General features: G+C 38.3%; 3 protein-coding genes across 4 annotated transcripts; all 3 read left to right on the top strand.

Moving 5' to 3' along the window:
• The first annotated feature begins 96 nt into the window (after positions 1 to 96).
• On the top strand, positions 97 to 6950 carry LOC110161142 (zona pellucida sperm-binding protein 4-like). Its single transcript, XM_055157479.1, has 12 exons — positions 97 to 336; positions 1050 to 1319; positions 1414 to 1526; positions 2183 to 2486; positions 3347 to 3463; positions 3888 to 4057; positions 4704 to 4801; positions 5002 to 5141; positions 6217 to 6394; positions 6477 to 6612; positions 6703 to 6777; positions 6881 to 6950. The coding sequence occupies exons 1-12, from the start codon at positions 198 to 200 to the stop codon at positions 6884 to 6886; spliced, it is 1746 nt and encodes a 581-aa protein (XP_055013454.1). The 5' UTR covers positions 97 to 197; the 3' UTR covers positions 6887 to 6950.
• A 541-nt stretch (positions 6951 to 7491) lies between these two features.
• Positions 7492 to 7871, top strand: LOC110161122 (tubulin alpha chain-like; the record flags this gene model as incomplete). The annotated part of the gene is given in 2 exon segments (XM_020925832.2): positions 7492 to 7581; positions 7584 to 7871. Coding segments are annotated over 2 exon segments (378 nt in total), but the record flags the coding sequence as incomplete, so codon positions are not given.
• A 1577-nt stretch (positions 7872 to 9448) lies between these two features.
• cndp2 (carnosine dipeptidase 2) lies at positions 9449 to 15861 on the top strand. 2 transcript variants are annotated; one of them, XM_020925838.2, is made up of 12 exons: positions 9449 to 9584; positions 9887 to 10067; positions 10322 to 10465; positions 10540 to 10702; positions 11448 to 11536; positions 12426 to 12626; positions 13889 to 13973; positions 14058 to 14218; positions 14299 to 14463; positions 15054 to 15195; positions 15441 to 15588; positions 15668 to 15861. In XM_020925838.2, the coding sequence occupies exons 2-12, from the start codon at positions 10008 to 10010 to the stop codon at positions 15732 to 15734; spliced, it is 1425 nt and encodes a 474-aa protein (XP_020781497.1). In that variant the 5' UTR covers positions 9449 to 9584; positions 9887 to 10007; the 3' UTR covers positions 15735 to 15861. The 2 variants fall into 2 exon arrangements, with proteins under 2 accessions (XP_020781497.1, XP_020781498.1); XM_020925839.2 differs by having other exon boundaries at positions 9566 to 9584; positions 9928 to 10067.
• Positions 15862 to 15934: the final 73 nt, after the last annotated feature.

Here is a 15934-nt window from a genome sequence, read left to right on the forward strand (position 1 = left end):
TTTTCAAATAATTCCAAAATAAAAATAATAATTACTTTCCTCCCATGCTAAATCTTGTCCAATAGCCAGGCACTAACTGACAGCCACCAGGTGTGACTCATTACCTCCAAAGTTACTTGGATCTGGTGTGGTGCTCCTGCTTCTCTTTACAGTTGGACAGCACGAGGCTCTCCTCTGTCTCCTGTATCTCCGTCTAAATGGGTCTGAACAGGGTCGAGTTTGTGGCCTTCCTCACGTGGACTCTGCTGTTGCTGAGTTTGGTCCAGGGATGGATCGACATCACCAACTCACACAACCTAAGGGACATTTTGGCTGGACGGTACTCCCTTGATGCAGGTGAACAACTGTCCAATAAACTTTTATGTGTGCTCTGTCTGAATGAGTGAAAGTTCTAAGAAAACAAGAGCTATTTGTCTTTTCTTTGGTCAAAACTAGTGCGACAACAAGTGCAACTAGCATAAAATAATAATATTTTTTAAAAAAAACGGTAGTCCAGTTGTAAAGGGTTGATACTTGACATCATGTTGGGGGTGTTCTGCATGTACCCCTATAATGGAATGTTTTGTAGTAACCGTAGTGACAATGCACACAATGATTTAAAAAAAAAAAAAAAGTTTTAAGTCTGAAAACTCAAGGATAAAATGCAAAATGGATTTAAACGACACACATTCAAGAGCTTGTGATCAACACAAACATTCATGGTCCTGTTTAGGAGTTTGATTTTTCAATAAAAAGATGACTGTGACTAACACTTTCTAATGCTAACTAACTTGTGACTAAATATATGAAAGATTTGTTAAATAACACAAATCATCTCAAATGTTGTGAAAAAACTGATTCAGTTGAAATGATCAGATTGTGTTAAAACAAAACTGATTAAGAGCTTCAGAATGAGTAGTCCTTTAAATTAGCATCACACACACATCAGCTGCAAAGTATCAGTATATAAAATAGGCCTACATTACAAGTAAAATGTACTCCTAATTAAAAAAAAAAAGTAATTTGTTGCTTTGAGTTCTGTATTTTAATTTTCTCTTTTAATATTTTAGTTAAGCCTGATGCCCACGTAAAACTTCCTGTTCAATTTTACAACGAGCATGATGCTGATGAGGATGATGATGAGGAGGAAGAAGATGAATATTATGACAATGGGGAAGATGATGATGATTTAAAATCTGGATTTTATGAACCTCAAACTCCTCCTACTGAAAAACCTGGCCCTGAAAAGGAGGACCCTACTGGATTCCACTTTTCTTGTACTACAAATGCATTTAAGATCGCCTTGTCTATAAAGGAAGTGGCTGAAGTTAAAATCATCGGTAAATAGATGGCAGTAGATGTGTTTTTTTTTTTCTTTTTGTTTTTATGAATTATACATTACTTTAAGGGCTTGTTGATTTTATTTTTTTCTAGGCCCTAAAGACTTGTTGAGTGTTCAGGATGCAGCGAAATCTTGTGGTTACAATCTGAACAAAGAAAAAGGGATCTTGATTGTGCCCTTTACCGGGTGCTTTGTCAAAAAGGAGGTAAGTTTATGAACCCCAATTGGACAGATGGTAGAAGAAATTGCCAGAAAAGTCTACATTTAAAAACTACACATATAATGCCTTATTTTATTAGATTATTTTTTTCAGAGCAAGAGTTTAACTATTATAACTATACTGCAGTGTCACTAACTATACACCGGGACGAGGGGGCTTTTTTAAAATTTTTATTCACACACCTGGGATACTGTCTTGTGGAAGTCAGACTGCAGATGGCGATGTCATCCTGCTTCCACCGGTAGGAAGACCACGCCAAATCCTGTATAAATCAGATGACTGACTCATCACAGCAACATCACGTGACCACTCTGAGGAAGACTGTTAGTGAGCAGTTGAAACTGTCAGGTATGAAAAACTCTTGATCTGAAAAAAGAACCTAATAAATTATAAGACCAAATTAACCACTTTGGACAACACATTATGCCTTTTAAAAATACAGTACTTGCCAGTGGTTGTTATTCCTATTAAAAGTGAAAGATTTTTACATCTCAGCTGTAGATTGAAAATGTGAAAACATTTATAAAATGGCTGCTAAAACTCAAAGGGACCATGGGTACAAGAGGTCTTTTTTTGTGCCGTTTAAAATAGCTTTTTACATTCTACCTATTATGTTTTGTTTACCATCATTTTATTTTAAGGAGATGGACTTCTGGACTCTACAGCTGCTTTTGTCTGGAGGGTCTCAAGTCCGTACTGCTACTTGTCCTGGACCAAAATCTGTTAAAAGTGGACTGTCTCCTTGGACTAACCCTCAACAAACCTCCCTGATCTGCCCATTCACTACAGTAGCCCCTTCCACTGTACAACATCCCACGGATCCACAACACCACCACCATCAACACCACCACCATCAACACCACCACCAACACCACCAACATCAACACCACCAACACCACCACCAACACCAAGTAATACAGCTACCAGTGCTGTCCACAACACCAAGTAGGTTTTATTCTTCATTTACAAAAATTTTAATGTTAGAAACTCTTATAAAAACAGGTCCAAACAAAAACTACACTTGGAAATGTATGCAATGTTATGTTGGGACAAGACCCAAATGGCACCTCCCAGGTTCACCCACCGTTTTTGGTACCAAATTGAGTTCTAATGTTGACTGATTTGACTGGTCCTGGTTTAGTTCCAAATTTAGTCCCAGATGAGAACAAATTTAAATGTGGTGATAGTGCAAGTATGAACACACCCCCAGTCTGTAATGAGCTGTTATCTTCAAAGTTGTCCAAAGTATTAAACAGCTGAAATTGCTAAAATATCACGTTTATTGGTTTAGTGGAAGGAGTCACAGTAATGGCTCATTTGTGAATAGAGCTGGATAATGGACTGTTTAAAGGGTCTATATTACACTGTTTTCTGATCTGCTATAATATTTCCTCATCAGAAACTTACCTGGAGTTTTGTTTCCTTTACACATGTTTAACGCACACAACCTGCATATTTAGGCTGCGTTTTTCTCTCAAATGGAAAACGCACTGTTCCACTTTGTCATGTGGTAATACAAGTGCTCCACTGTGTTTTTAAACTCTGTGCACCTTCACTGCAATCATTGCCAATGTCTACTGAACTGAATGTAAATGGTAGCTGTTAACATTAAAATAACCACTGCATTTTGAGCTTTGGGGATGTAGACAGACAAATAATAAAGGATTACTCAAACATGTGTGAAAACAAAACCCAAACCCAGGTATGATTTTTGAGGAGGTAACATGACTTAAAGCTCACAAGAATCAATTTTGTGTCCTGTGTACTTGAAATATTTTTGTTAACTTGAATGTGTCATATTTCAGAGTGTGCCTTCCCCACTGTGGAGCGTTTGCCATGTGGTGGTGCCTGGATGAGTAAACAGGAATGTGATGCTCTGGACTGCTGTTGGTATCAGGCCTCCTGCTTTTACCCAATGGATGGTAGAAGTTTATTCTTTTTCTATACAAGATTAGTGAAAGTAATGTTATTCTGTGTATACAAATGTTAGTAAAGTCAGAAGCGTAATTTATTTGAGCGGCAACTTGGCAAGACTGTTCAAGTCCAACAACAAAATGTATTACAAATGGGATTTAATGTGGTGTGTACAGTGTTTGGTAGAGAGACATGCACATTCAATATAAGTTGCTAGTGCTTGCCAGGTTCAGATGTGCAAGTATTTTCATTTTAATTTGAGAAGTTGTGTTCATTTCATCCTGGGAATATTAGCATGTTATTTGCTGTGCAATTGTTTTTATTGTATTATATAAATATGGTCTTGTGACTCAAATCTTTTCAAATGTACCTGACAAATACATGTTATTCAATGATAAATGATTCCCTTGTATTGCTGTCTTCTCCCCTCAGAGTGCACAAGCGACTTCCACTTTGTGTTTTCCATCCACCATGACACGGCCTCCCTCCCCCTGGACCCTTCCAGCCTTGTCATCCCCGGCACCAACTGTAATCCAGTCATCCTCACGGACACTGTCGCCGTCTTCAAGTTTAAAATGAATGAATGTGGCACTAGAACGTTTGTAAGTTGAAACCCAGGATAACCCCCAAAAAACAACTTGTAACTTCAGTTAAATGGCCCATATCACACTATTTTCTGATCTATGTAAACTTGTTTCTTCATCAGAGACATATCTGGAGTTGTTTAGTTTCATTCACACCCACACACAATTCCTGCATGTTTAGGTTGAGTTCTTCTCTCAAACAGAAAACACTCAGTTCTACCTTGTGATGTCAGGTGGTAATATGTGTGTGGTGCTCCACTGTGTCATTGCACTAGTCCATACAATTCACTAGAATCATTTGGATCATTACAGCCCTGGAATTGCCAGGGTCTACTGAATGAAAAGTCAAAAGTAGCCATTAAACTACTGCTTCATTACATCACAAGGTGGACCAGAGAATTGAGTTTGGAGATGTAGTCTAACTAATAATGCAGGATTAATCAAACATGTATGAATGAAACAAAACACAACTCCAGGTATGTTTTTATTTAGTTAACAATATTCTAACATGGCTAAAAGCTCACAAACAATTTTGTGCACAATAAGACCTTTTGAATTGTTCAACATAACTTTGATTCTATTTGAATTTTTTTTTCCTATTCATCTTTTGACCTCATTGTTTGAATGTTGCTAATGAAAACTATTAACCCTTTTAACTAATTAGACAGTTGGTGGGACCCAGATTTATCTTGCTGAAGTGCAAACGGCTGTTGAGACTCTAAACCTAAAATATGGCGCGATTTCAAGAAGTGCTCAATTGCGGTAAGAACAAAATCTTTTAAAAGCTCCAGTTTCATTATATGTTTCTTCATGGTCAATTCTCTTTTCATCTAAAGTCACTCTTGCCACTGAATGTTTAAAAGTGAAAACTGTCATTTTATTTTGAGACAATTGATGTCACACTTTTAGTTTTACTGTTTGATTGGCCTCTTACCTTTTTAAAAAAAAATGTTTTATTGTAGATTCCTGATTGAGTGCCGCTACTGCTCCTCTGGTAACACTTTGGCCAGCACTGGATACATGGTGATAACTCCCAGCTCCACACTGCCCTCTGCTGTCTCCTCTCATGGACTGTACGGGGTTGAACTGAAAATGGCAAAAGGTTCATATAATTTCAATATCCCCAATGCCTTTGGAGTGGAGCCAAGTTTAGACTGAATGTTTAATGTAATGACGGTGACTGATTGGCAGCTCTTCAGTAATCTCTAACTAAATACATTTTCAAATATTTTGTAATGTATTCTGATAAATGGTCCAGTCAAAGTACTGTATTCTGAAAACTTAATATTTTTGCATCGAGTTGCATTTAAACTATAGAGTAAAGATGTAACATAGAATTAAAAAGAGCTTTGTTTGCAACTAGAGAAGGAAAAATAACACGCACTTACCAAGAGCACTGTTTCATTATTTTTCTCACTAGTTATGTGCAGTTTGAAGCCTACATTGTGTGATCAAATACCATAATGTATTTAGATTTAAGAGAGGAAGATGAGCGCTTCAGTGGGTCCATCAAAGTTCAGGTCAAGGTGCTCATCAGGATCAAAGTGGAAAAACTTCACTTGTAGACATTAAAAAGAGAAAAATCCGAGTGACTAATGTTAAACGGGACTTGCCTATATGTGATGTATTTTAGAAAAGTAACTATTTTGAATACCAACAAATGAAAGTGTAACTGTACCAAACTACAGTAATTAAAATGAGTATTCCAAATGTGGTTCAGTTACTTCACCATACTGATTAGTAAAACTTTCATTGTACCACCTAATGATGTAAGAAAAAATTTGAGCGTCAAAGTTCAACCTCCACTTCACAGATCTTAACTGACATAGGCTGCATCTCAATTCATTCCCCCCTTCCTTCTCGATTCCTCTCCTTGATTATCCATTTGTCAGCTGTCAATCAAATGTGTCACTGGTATCCTAAAGAAAACCATGGAAGGGAGGTGTAAACATGAAGGAGGCAGACATCAGATAAAAGAATCAAACTTTATTGGTCTCAGTGAGGAGTTTATATCCTCCCTCCTCGATTCGTCGTCTCTGTGGGCAGGGCTTCCTCTTCTTCTGCAGAATTGAGGAGAGGAATCAAGGAGAAGGAAGCGAGGAAAGAGAAATGAGACTTGGCCCTAGGAAACATGTCAAAGATTTGATTGGGGTCTTTTTTTTTTTTTTTTTTTTTAGATGAGACTTATTCCTCTTTCTACCCCACATACCATCTGCCCCTGCGCCTCCTGCTGGGCAGAAAAATCTACCTCCAGTTGCACTTACTGTCTCCAACTCCAGAGGCGGTCATTTTGGTCAACTATTGTATTGCATATCCACGCTCTGCTTCCAATGCTTTAGTGCTTGTTTATGAAGGGTAAGGGACTAGCAAAGCCCTTTTTTAAATTTTTTTTTAAAATTTATAATTATATCTTTATCCACATAACTTTTCTCTCTAGGTGTGCCAATCCTTACGACCCACACACATTCGTCCTCTTAAACAGTGACTTTGGTGCAGCTGGGAATGAGAGGAGGTTTGTGGTCAAGGCTTTTCAATTCATGGAACAAAATACAAACCAGTATCTGGATGAAGAAGTAAGCAACATTTTTTAAAATACTTAGAAGAGACATATGGATTAGGAATAACTTGATGTAATATAAAAATATAATTGTTTTTTTGTGCAGATATACTTCATGTGTTCTACAGAAGTTTGCTTCCCAATGGAGAGAACATGCGAAGAACAATGTTTTGATGGAAATGTGGGTTTTAAGTTGTAGGTGAAATTATTGCATAAATCTATAGTTCTTTTCCTTATTTTTTTCTCTTCTGTTTCCAACTCCATTTGAATGGCGGTGTGTGCAGATGTAGCGGCCTCTCGCTCCAGATGACCTGCATAGGGGAAGACTTAACATTAATAAACTATTTTATTGTATACTCTGTGTGCGATGTTAATTTATCCAATGATAAATACCAATAAAGCCTATATAAAAAGATAAGTATCTGTAACCTTAACTGGCCCAAGGAGGAGTGCTAAATAAATGTGGTAGTGTTAAAAAAAATATATATAAAGGGAAGGATACAGACAGCAGAGAGTCTTTCATCAGGATGCAGTCTTTTATAAAGCTTTGGATGTTAGCATGATGTAGAAGTTATAATGGTAGAAATCTTAAAATTTTCAATAAAGTACTGCCCATGAGAACATTTGGACTACTTCAGGGGGGGATCTGAGAGCCAGCAAAAATTGGTCTTAGTAGCGTTTTTTTTTTTTTTTTTTTTTTTTTTAAATCTGCAGGCCTATTTTGTAAGAAATCACATCAGTATTATAATACTTTTAAATGTATTTTAGTTTAACAGTTGACTTAAATCGTTGATGACCATATATAGTATTTTATCTATCCTTTTAGTGAATGCTAATTTCAATATGAATATTCATAAAAAATATATATTGCTCCAAAAAAATAAAAAATAAAAAAAATGTCAACGCTGCCATTGCCGCCATTAAGACCAAGCGCACGATCCAGTTTGTCGACTGGTGTCCCACAGGATTCAAGGTGGGCATCAACTATACCAGCCCCCGACTATGGTCCCTGGAGGAGACCTGGCCAAACTGCAGAGAGCTGCGTGCATGATGAGCAACACCACGGCCATTGCTGAGGCCTGGGCTCGACTCGACCACAGGTTTGACCTGATGTACGCCAAGCGCGCTTTCGTCCATTGGTATGTGGGAGAAGGGATGGAGGAGGGAGAGTTTTCTGAGGCCAGAGAGGACATGGCCGCTTTGGAGAAAGATTATGAGGAAGTGGGTGCTGATTCTGTGGAGGGAGAAGGAGAGGAGGATGGAGAGGAATGGTAATTTGTGTTATGTATTTGTTAGAAATGTTTTCCAGAGATTTTACAATTTTTTTGAGATTTGTTCTTGTTCATACCACTTTTAATGAGTTAATGAATGTTATTGGAAATATTTTATGATTAGCAAACATTGCATTTATTAAATAAAGTACATATACGAACTAAAGGCATATTGTTTTGGTCTCTGCTCTGTATATATAATAATAATGTGTCGTTGCCAAGTGCATAAACAGAACAGAACTGTCAATCAGACTCAGAAATCAAGTGCATCAGACTGAGTACGCCCTTACAGCGCCCTCTAGTGGTTAACCGTGCGCAGGACAAAGGGGCAGGGGCTCCAGATTTTAGAACACAAATTGCTGTGACCGAAGAGACGAGCATTATTTGACTCCCTCTGACAGGACTACAGATCTGAACATGGGACAGCCGTCCTGCTATGAGATGGACTCAAAGGTGCCAAACCTGCTTTAATATCGGGAGCGGACAACACACTTGCAGTTCATTGCTGACTCCCCTTGTAGCGTTAAGGTTAAAGTTAAGATTTACCGGGCTTGTAAATTGCAGTGTGCATTTGTCACTTGCATAATATCTTCTGTAAACAAAAGGAGTAGTCTGCGTCATATCGACACAAATCTGTCTGGCATAAAGTTGCAGTGCATTGTGCGTAATGTCTGCCGCGGCCACAGATCCACAGGTGCATCCATGGATCTTATTTTACTGCCATGGGTGCTTACTAGGGATGGGCATTCGATGAAATTTTCTTAATCGATCGTCGGAAGAATTAACGATCGATTATCGATTAATCATTAACGTTTTTATATTAAAATGATCATCATTATTATTACTATCTGCACTACTAATCTGCATAAATAAATTCAAATTTACGACATATAAACCGTAACGACTCTAGAGCCACATCAATCCGTTTGACATTATAACGTGTTTAATTCATTTTTGTGCAACTCTCACAGAAACGAAACTTAAAACCGCATCGGCAATTTACATAAACTCAGCGAAGATAAAAATACAGTACTCTTGTGTCGCTGATGCGGTCAATTTCTGTCGGATTAAAAGACATGATTCAGTGGAATACAGGTTAGTGTGACCATATTTGCGTTTGTCAAAACCAGGACACTGTACGGGGGGTGGGAGGTTGGGACTCGTCATCGACATTGCGCGACTCTCACCTGGTAAAGCTTTTTCCCACTGGACACCGAAACATATGTTCCTGCTTTGTACACTGTGCACAAGGACTCACACTTGTCCCGAACGCAACAGAAAGCGTGGAATTTCTAGTACAAATCATCGTTAAATACACATTTGTGCTTCGGCACGCTGCAGGCTGACCTACTGTTTGTGTTTGCTCGCTCCTTCTGAGTGCAGAGCTACATGTACAGACCCCTGTTTGGTCACGCTACGCACAGCAACCTACATTAGGTTTGTCGATTAAAATGAACGTAATCGATGAAATTCTTAATGATTATCAATTATCGATTAATCGATTAATCATGCCCATCCCTAGTGCTTACAATAGAATTATTATAAAATACTGGTGCATCCTGCGTAAAAGTCACACAGGAGTGGAGCGCGCAGGAGGTGAGGGTATATGTGGGGGTATATCTGAACCGTGGGGAGCTCTGGTCACGTGATCTGTCCGAAGCGGTTCAGAGGCCGAGAATCCTGGCAATGGAATATTGTGGGACACTTGACTAAAATCGTAAGTTTAAAATATCCTTTCTGTCTCATCCTTAGTTTTAATGGATCATGGATAACTTTGATTATTGTCACATGATGGGTATCTGATGTAGGAAGTCATCTTGTTGCACGAAGCTAAAGCTAACTTATGGACTAGCCATGGAAAGAGTTTTCTTTGAATGCTTTTGTGGTGAATGAATGCACAATTTGTTGGAATGAAACCATTTAGATTAGTACGCAGGTGATTCAAAAACAAAGCTTACCACAATAATGACATATCCTGCTATCAGTACGTAATTACTGGTGTTGTCATTTGCGAAACAGTCAGCAGCTTTACCAGAGGCGTGGTTTTTGTCCCATATAAGAAAGCACGAGTAGAAGAACAGCAACCAGCTACGCCAGCAAACACTGTCCTCTGCTTGGGTAAACTTCACCTGCTGTAAAGATGGCTCACCTCCCAGCACTTTTTAAATATGTGGACGAGAATCAAGATCTTTATGTTAAGGTAAGTTGAACTTTGAAAAGCAATATTGACTCTGCAAACTGTCTGTCTGCCTTTACTTGAAAGAGAAACAGCTTGAAAACTTAGAAGCGTTGTATCTATCAGCAATCAAATGTCTTGAAATGTTATCTTGAATGTTTGAAAGCACAGTATTCGTGGCTGGACTTGCTCTCTGTTGTGTGTGTGTGTGTGGGTGATCTAAAATCGTATATTCTATGCCTTAAATGTGACGTGGTTGTTGTTTATTTGTTTCCAAGCGTCTTGCTGATTGGGTTGCAGTCCAGAGTGTGTCAGCCTGGCCAGAGAAGCGTGGTGAAATCAAGAAAATGATGGAAATGGCTGCAAAGGACATTGAGAAATTAGGGGGTACTGTGGAGCTGGTGGACATTGGCAAGCAGAAGGTATATTATAACTATTACCGTGTACTACTGTTGTCTTATATTGATTTCTAACTTTACTTTTTTGTGTTATGCAGCTACACTCTGGAGAAGAAATCCCCCTGCCCCCCATCATCCTGGGACAGTTGGGATCTGACCCAAACAAGAAGACAGTGTGCATCTACGGTCACCTGGATGTCCAACCAGCTGCTCTAGAGGATGGCTGGGACACAGAGCCTTTTACTTTGGTGGAGAAAGATGGTAAATGAAACACATTTTTACTTTCACTTTTGTTTTATGATCAAAATGGCCCAAAGCAATTTTAAAGTGAGTTTGTGGGTGGGCACATCAGCTGCTGAATTAAACTATTAAGCAACCTTGCCACAGAGAGTGAAATGATTTGAACTATGCACTGTTTTGGTGCTACCTCACTGTAACCAGGCTAACCAGTTTTAATGTTGTAGTTCTAATTCAACTTAACTATTTTTCTTTTAAGTTTGTTTTTATCAGTCTGTGTTTTCTGATATCCCCATTAGCTACACATTTCCAAAGTCCATCCACTTACCCATATGTTTAAGGGTAGAGTCTGGGTCTTATCATCTTTCAAGATAATTAGAGTTAAATGACTTGATGAGTTGAAGATGTAGTAGCTGGTTGCCATGTGATTGATTGCTGAGTGTGTCTGTTTAATTGTAGAGACCGTAATAATTTATTGCAACTGTAACAAATCTTGAACTTTGTCATGATTTTGTGAGTCAGCTGACAGACACAGCCATATCCTCTTTCCTTTTGTCTGTTCAGCTCCTGATTTCATCACATTACAAACCACACGTGACCAGTTTAACTTTCTATACCATAATATAACTGAAAATCTACAATATAAATGCATATATCAAAATCTATAGCAAAAATAGTCTCCTGCTATTTTTGCTACTTAGTTTGAATGTATTATTACCATTTATATTTGATCTGTTATTTATTGAAACTAATATGATTTATCTTTTAGGAAAACTTTATGGAAGAGGATCCACTGATGACAAAGGTCCTGTTTTGGCCTGGTTTAACTGCATTGAGGCTTACCAGAAGACCAAACAAGTAAGTCCTAATTTTAACTTTAATAACATGTATCCCAGGAATGCTTTTATTAGCATAACAAAGTGTTTTACTAAAATGAAACACCACACCTAAGTGACACTAATGAAATTATTATAGATGAATGCAGCTGCAGCCGAACCTGCTTTTGCAGCATCACAAATTATATAATCAAATTAAATAAATAAGCAACAGTTCAGGTAAATATGCTCTATCTTTGCTGTGTTGGAGATTTCAGTGTTAAGGTCCAGTCCTGATTGGGTGATTGCTGCTTGTTGATCACGTTAAGGATTTCAGTACATAATGTGATCAAAGGTCTTGAGTATAACGCGACCGTCGTGGGGAGTAAATGCCCTCCACAATCAATCATTAAACCAAGTGCTGTCACCTGTTTTCATCTTACCTATGAAGACAGTTAAATGTAGGGATTTGTGAACTTTTCAAAGGCTTTTTTCTCAGACAAATTTTCATCTTCACCATTGTTCATATAATAAAACAATCTTAATCTAGTAGTTTATGGAGAAGTCTTCAAAGCTAAAGGAGTTTTTATTTTTGCTTATAACTGTATCATAAGCACAGATCATTATTCCCTACTAGTGAGTTTTGACCTGAAATGGACTACACAGTTTTTGGGGCAATTATAGCATCTGAAGTGTGTTCAATATAAAGTAGTTCTTTGCATCTTTTATGACTATATTCAATAATTTATTTGATTATTTATTATTTTCTTGGCCTCTATTGTTTTAGGGTTTTATCATTGTTATCATGAGCACTGGTAGAGCATTTGTTTGTTTTAAAAGTTTTTTTCTGTGCAGCACTGGAAAAGTTGTGTTTTCTTGTGGATTTCTCATGCTTTCTTAATAAAATGTTTGATTCATTCTTTGTGCTGCAGGAGATTCCCATCAACATCAAATTCTGTTTTGAGGGAATGGAAGAGTCTGGCTCAGAGGGTCTGGATGATCTTGTGTTTTCACGGAAAGACACTTTCCTTAAAGACGTCGACTACGTGTGCATCTCTGACAACTACTGGCTGGGCAAGACCAAACCCTGCATCACCTATGGTCTCAGAGGCATCTGCTATTTCTTCATTGAGGTATAATTCATACTTAGTAGCTGCACAATAAAGGTTGGGTTTGTAGCCTTTGCTCATACTGGTTTAAAAGAAACGTTTCTGTTGGAGGGTCCGTCACCAACTAGTCTCCATGGAGATGTCATTGCATTGCCTGGAATATTCCATGGTACTTTAAACATTTCTATTTAGCATTTATTCATTACAGGTGTTTCTATAGCTCAAAAATTCTTTCTGTGAACGGGGACGACTCTCCACAGATTTAAACTGTAATGTATGTTACTGTTATGTAATCTTACCTGCTCGTCTCCTTCTTGATACATTGGTTTAATCTACTAGTAAACTGTGGAACATTTTAGACAAAGCAATGACATTTGTATGAAGACATCGGGTGGCAGACTAGAAATGTGAATATGGACATTTCTTAGAAGCTCAAAGCTTTCAGTAAATGAGCTACAGAGGCCTGCACTGGCCCTGAATAATGATTGGATGCTTGTGCGTGGTTTAGGTACTGTTAGAATACTTTTGCAAGGCGTATTCTGCTTTCTGTTTGAATAATCTGCTTGAGAATCAACTTCAGTGGCAATGGAGTGGTTGGCTGCTTTTGTGACTACTTGGCTCACACACTGAGGAGTTTTTAACGTCATATAATTTAACCAACTAAGAAGTGACGCGTGTGTAGTTCAAAAGGCACAAGTAAGGGACTGTTGGATTTTGTGAAATGAGCTTTTTGTTTTTCCTGTATCAATGGAGCTAGCTATGGAAATTTGAGTTGCTACAGTTTGGTTTTTTTTAACACCAAATGTAGCAGCAAATGTGGCAGAAGACCGTCCTGTGGAAACACTTTGGAGGAATGGACCATTTCATCACCAACTGAAACACCAGAGCAGAATGAGAGTTAAGCCTTTCCTATTGTGGTCATGTGGCGCCCCCTAGAGGCTGCTGTGATGCTGCAGAACACAGATGAGGGACACTTTTGGCTCTTCCACAGGATCTGCTGACCCTTTCTGACCAGTCCTGCCATTAAACTGCACTGAGACCTTTGACAGAGACACAAAGGACACAGAGAAGCGCAGTGTAAATGTTGCAGCAAAACTTGAATTTCCCTCAGGATCAATAAAGCATTTAAGAATGAACTTTGAAGAATGAAATTGTTATTAGAAAATTCAGTTTTTGTACATGTTTACTTTTTGGACAGATATGGGATAGGTCAAGTTAGTTTTTATCTAAGTAACATGTAAAACCTGCCATTAATGGGAAAGACTATTTAAATGTTATTGTTATAGGTGGAGTGCTGTGAGAAGGACCTGCATTCTGGTGTGTTTGGAGGTTCTGTTCACGAGGCCATGTCAGACCTAATCGCACTGATGGGTAAGGATACAATGATCTACAAATGACTGTATATGTAAATGTATTTGAAGGACAGTATTTAACAGTGCCTGTGTCACTTTATAGGCTCCCTTGTTGACAAGAAAGGCAAGATCTTGGTTCCTGGTATATATGACGATGTGGCCCCTTTGACAGACGAGGAGAAAAAGCTCTATGAGAAAATAGATTTTGACCTGGACGAATACTGCAAAGATGTTGGAGTCTGTCACTTGTTGCATGACACAAAAGTGAGTAAACTAACACGGTGAAACCAGTGAACAAGGGATTACTGCAATTTGACTACATTATTTAATATTTTTTCTAATAGGAGCAAATCCTGATGCATCGCTGGAGGTACCCATCCCTGTCTCTCCACGGGATAGAGGGAGCCTTTGCTGAAACTGGAGCAAAGACTGTCATCCCACGAAAGGTTATCGGGAAATTCTCCATCCGCCTCGTCCCAGACATGGACCCCAAAGTTGTTGAGAAACAGGTAAATTAAAAGTGAATTATGTAACTTTTCTGGTGGCGCATTTGCCTAAATTTTTGTCTACTTGATGGTGTTATTGCTTTGCGTGGAATGTTTCACAGTATGATATTAAACTTGACTATCTCCATGGAAATGAGCAGGAGATGCCGCCGGACTAAGATACTGTGGAAAGTGTGGCACTGACTGTGGGTGGGCATGGCCTTTGAGCAATAAAAACATAATAATTGAATGGAAGATGGATAAGTGTAATGCTACACTGTGAAATATTTCAGACAAAGTAATACCATCTTCGTGCAGACAAGCAGGTTACACACAAAGTTACACAAGGCACCTTAAAATACCAAAATAGTTAAGAAGAGAGGGGGACAGATAAGGACATGTACGGCTCTATTCTTCCTACTACCGGTAAATACAAGATAATAATAAGTAAGAAGAAAATAATAATTAACAAAAAAAGATTGTTGTATAAATTGATGGAGGAACTTTTTAAAAATAGTTCACTGGTTATTAAAACTAAAAAGGTACACTACGATTTTATATTTATCAAAAATCTTCTAAAACCACATTCATATATGCATTTATTCTCTCTCTAGGTGGTCGGACACCTGGAGAAGCAGTTTGCAGAGCGGGGAACTCCCAATAAGCTGAAGGTCTACATGGGCCATGGAGCCAAAGCCTGGGTATCTGACTTCAACCACCCACACTACATGGCCGGACGTAAGGCCATGAAAACAGGTACTGAGTCAATGATCAGAGTAAACATCTTTTAATAAAGGGACTCAGACTGACTTTTGGTTTGCAGTGATGACACAAAGCCACAAAGCAAGGTCAAAATGAAAGTGAAACAAAATTGACTGAGTTACATTTTAGTTTGTAGAGATTTTCAGATATTGTATTAGAATTCCACCTGGGTTACCTTTACCATAGTTAGAAGAGCACTAGTATAATGTTATATAAGTGATATTTTCTGTGTTCATTAGTATTTGGAGTGGAACCTGACCTGACTCGTGAAGGAGGAAGTATCCCAGTCACACTGACATTTCAGGAGGCGACTGGCCGCAATGTGATGCTGCTTCCAGTCGGGTCCTCAGATGACGGTGCTCACTCCCAAAATGAGAAACTAAACAGGTAAAAAAGCAGCGTACAAACAATATGCTGATTTTAAAATGGCATATTCATACTGGTCTTTTTTGTTTTGTTTTTACAGATCTAACTATATCCAAGGGATCAAGATGCTGGGGGCCTACTTCCATGAAGTTTCTCTACTGGAATAAAGTGTTTCATTGCAAATATTTCATCCTCTGCATCACTGACAGAAGTAATATCTACAACAAACTATCTTCCATAGTATCTGGTTTTGTAAATGCTGCTCAACTATGAGAATAAAAGTATTTTTACTTATCTTTGTCTTTGTATTGCATTTGGTTTTCAAAGTCTTGGATTTCTAAACAGTACAATAACTCGTGTCAGTGCC

The sequence above is a fragment of the Boleophthalmus pectinirostris genome, unplaced genomic scaffold (assembly GCF_026225935.1).
Source record: "Boleophthalmus pectinirostris isolate CB_2022bp ecotype Guang Dong unplaced genomic scaffold, ASM2622593v1 HiC_scaffold_21, whole genome shotgun sequence".
NCBI lineage: Eukaryota > Metazoa > Chordata > Actinopteri > Gobiiformes > Gobiidae > Boleophthalmus > Boleophthalmus pectinirostris.

What these genes read in the sequence shown, in the direction of transcription:
- LOC110161142 (XM_055157479.1), top strand. Translation starts at nt 198, where the DNA reads ATGGGTCTGAACAGGGTCGAGTTTGTGGCCTTCCTCACGTGGACTCTG. An exon ending in AATGTGGCACTAGAACGTTT is followed by an intron (nt 4,058 to 4,703) that starts GTAAGTTGAAAC and finishes TTAACTAATTAG; the next exon opens with ACAGTTGGTGGGACCCAGAT. An exon ending in ACCAGTATCTGGATGAAGAA is followed by an intron (nt 6,613 to 6,702) that starts GTAAGCAACATT and finishes TTTTTTGTGCAG; the next exon opens with ATATACTTCATGTGTTCTAC.
- cndp2 (XM_020925838.2), top strand. Translation starts at nt 10,008, where the DNA reads ATGGCTCACCTCCCAGCACTTTTTAAATATGTGGACGAGAATCAAGAT. An exon ending in ATCAAGATCTTTATGTTAAG is followed by an intron (nt 10,068 to 10,321) that starts GTAAGTTGAACT and finishes TTTGTTTCCAAG; the next exon opens with CGTCTTGCTGATTGGGTTGC. An exon ending in TCTGCTATTTCTTCATTGAG is followed by an intron (nt 12,627 to 13,888) that starts GTATAATTCATA and finishes TTATTGTTATAG; the next exon opens with GTGGAGTGCTGTGAGAAGGA.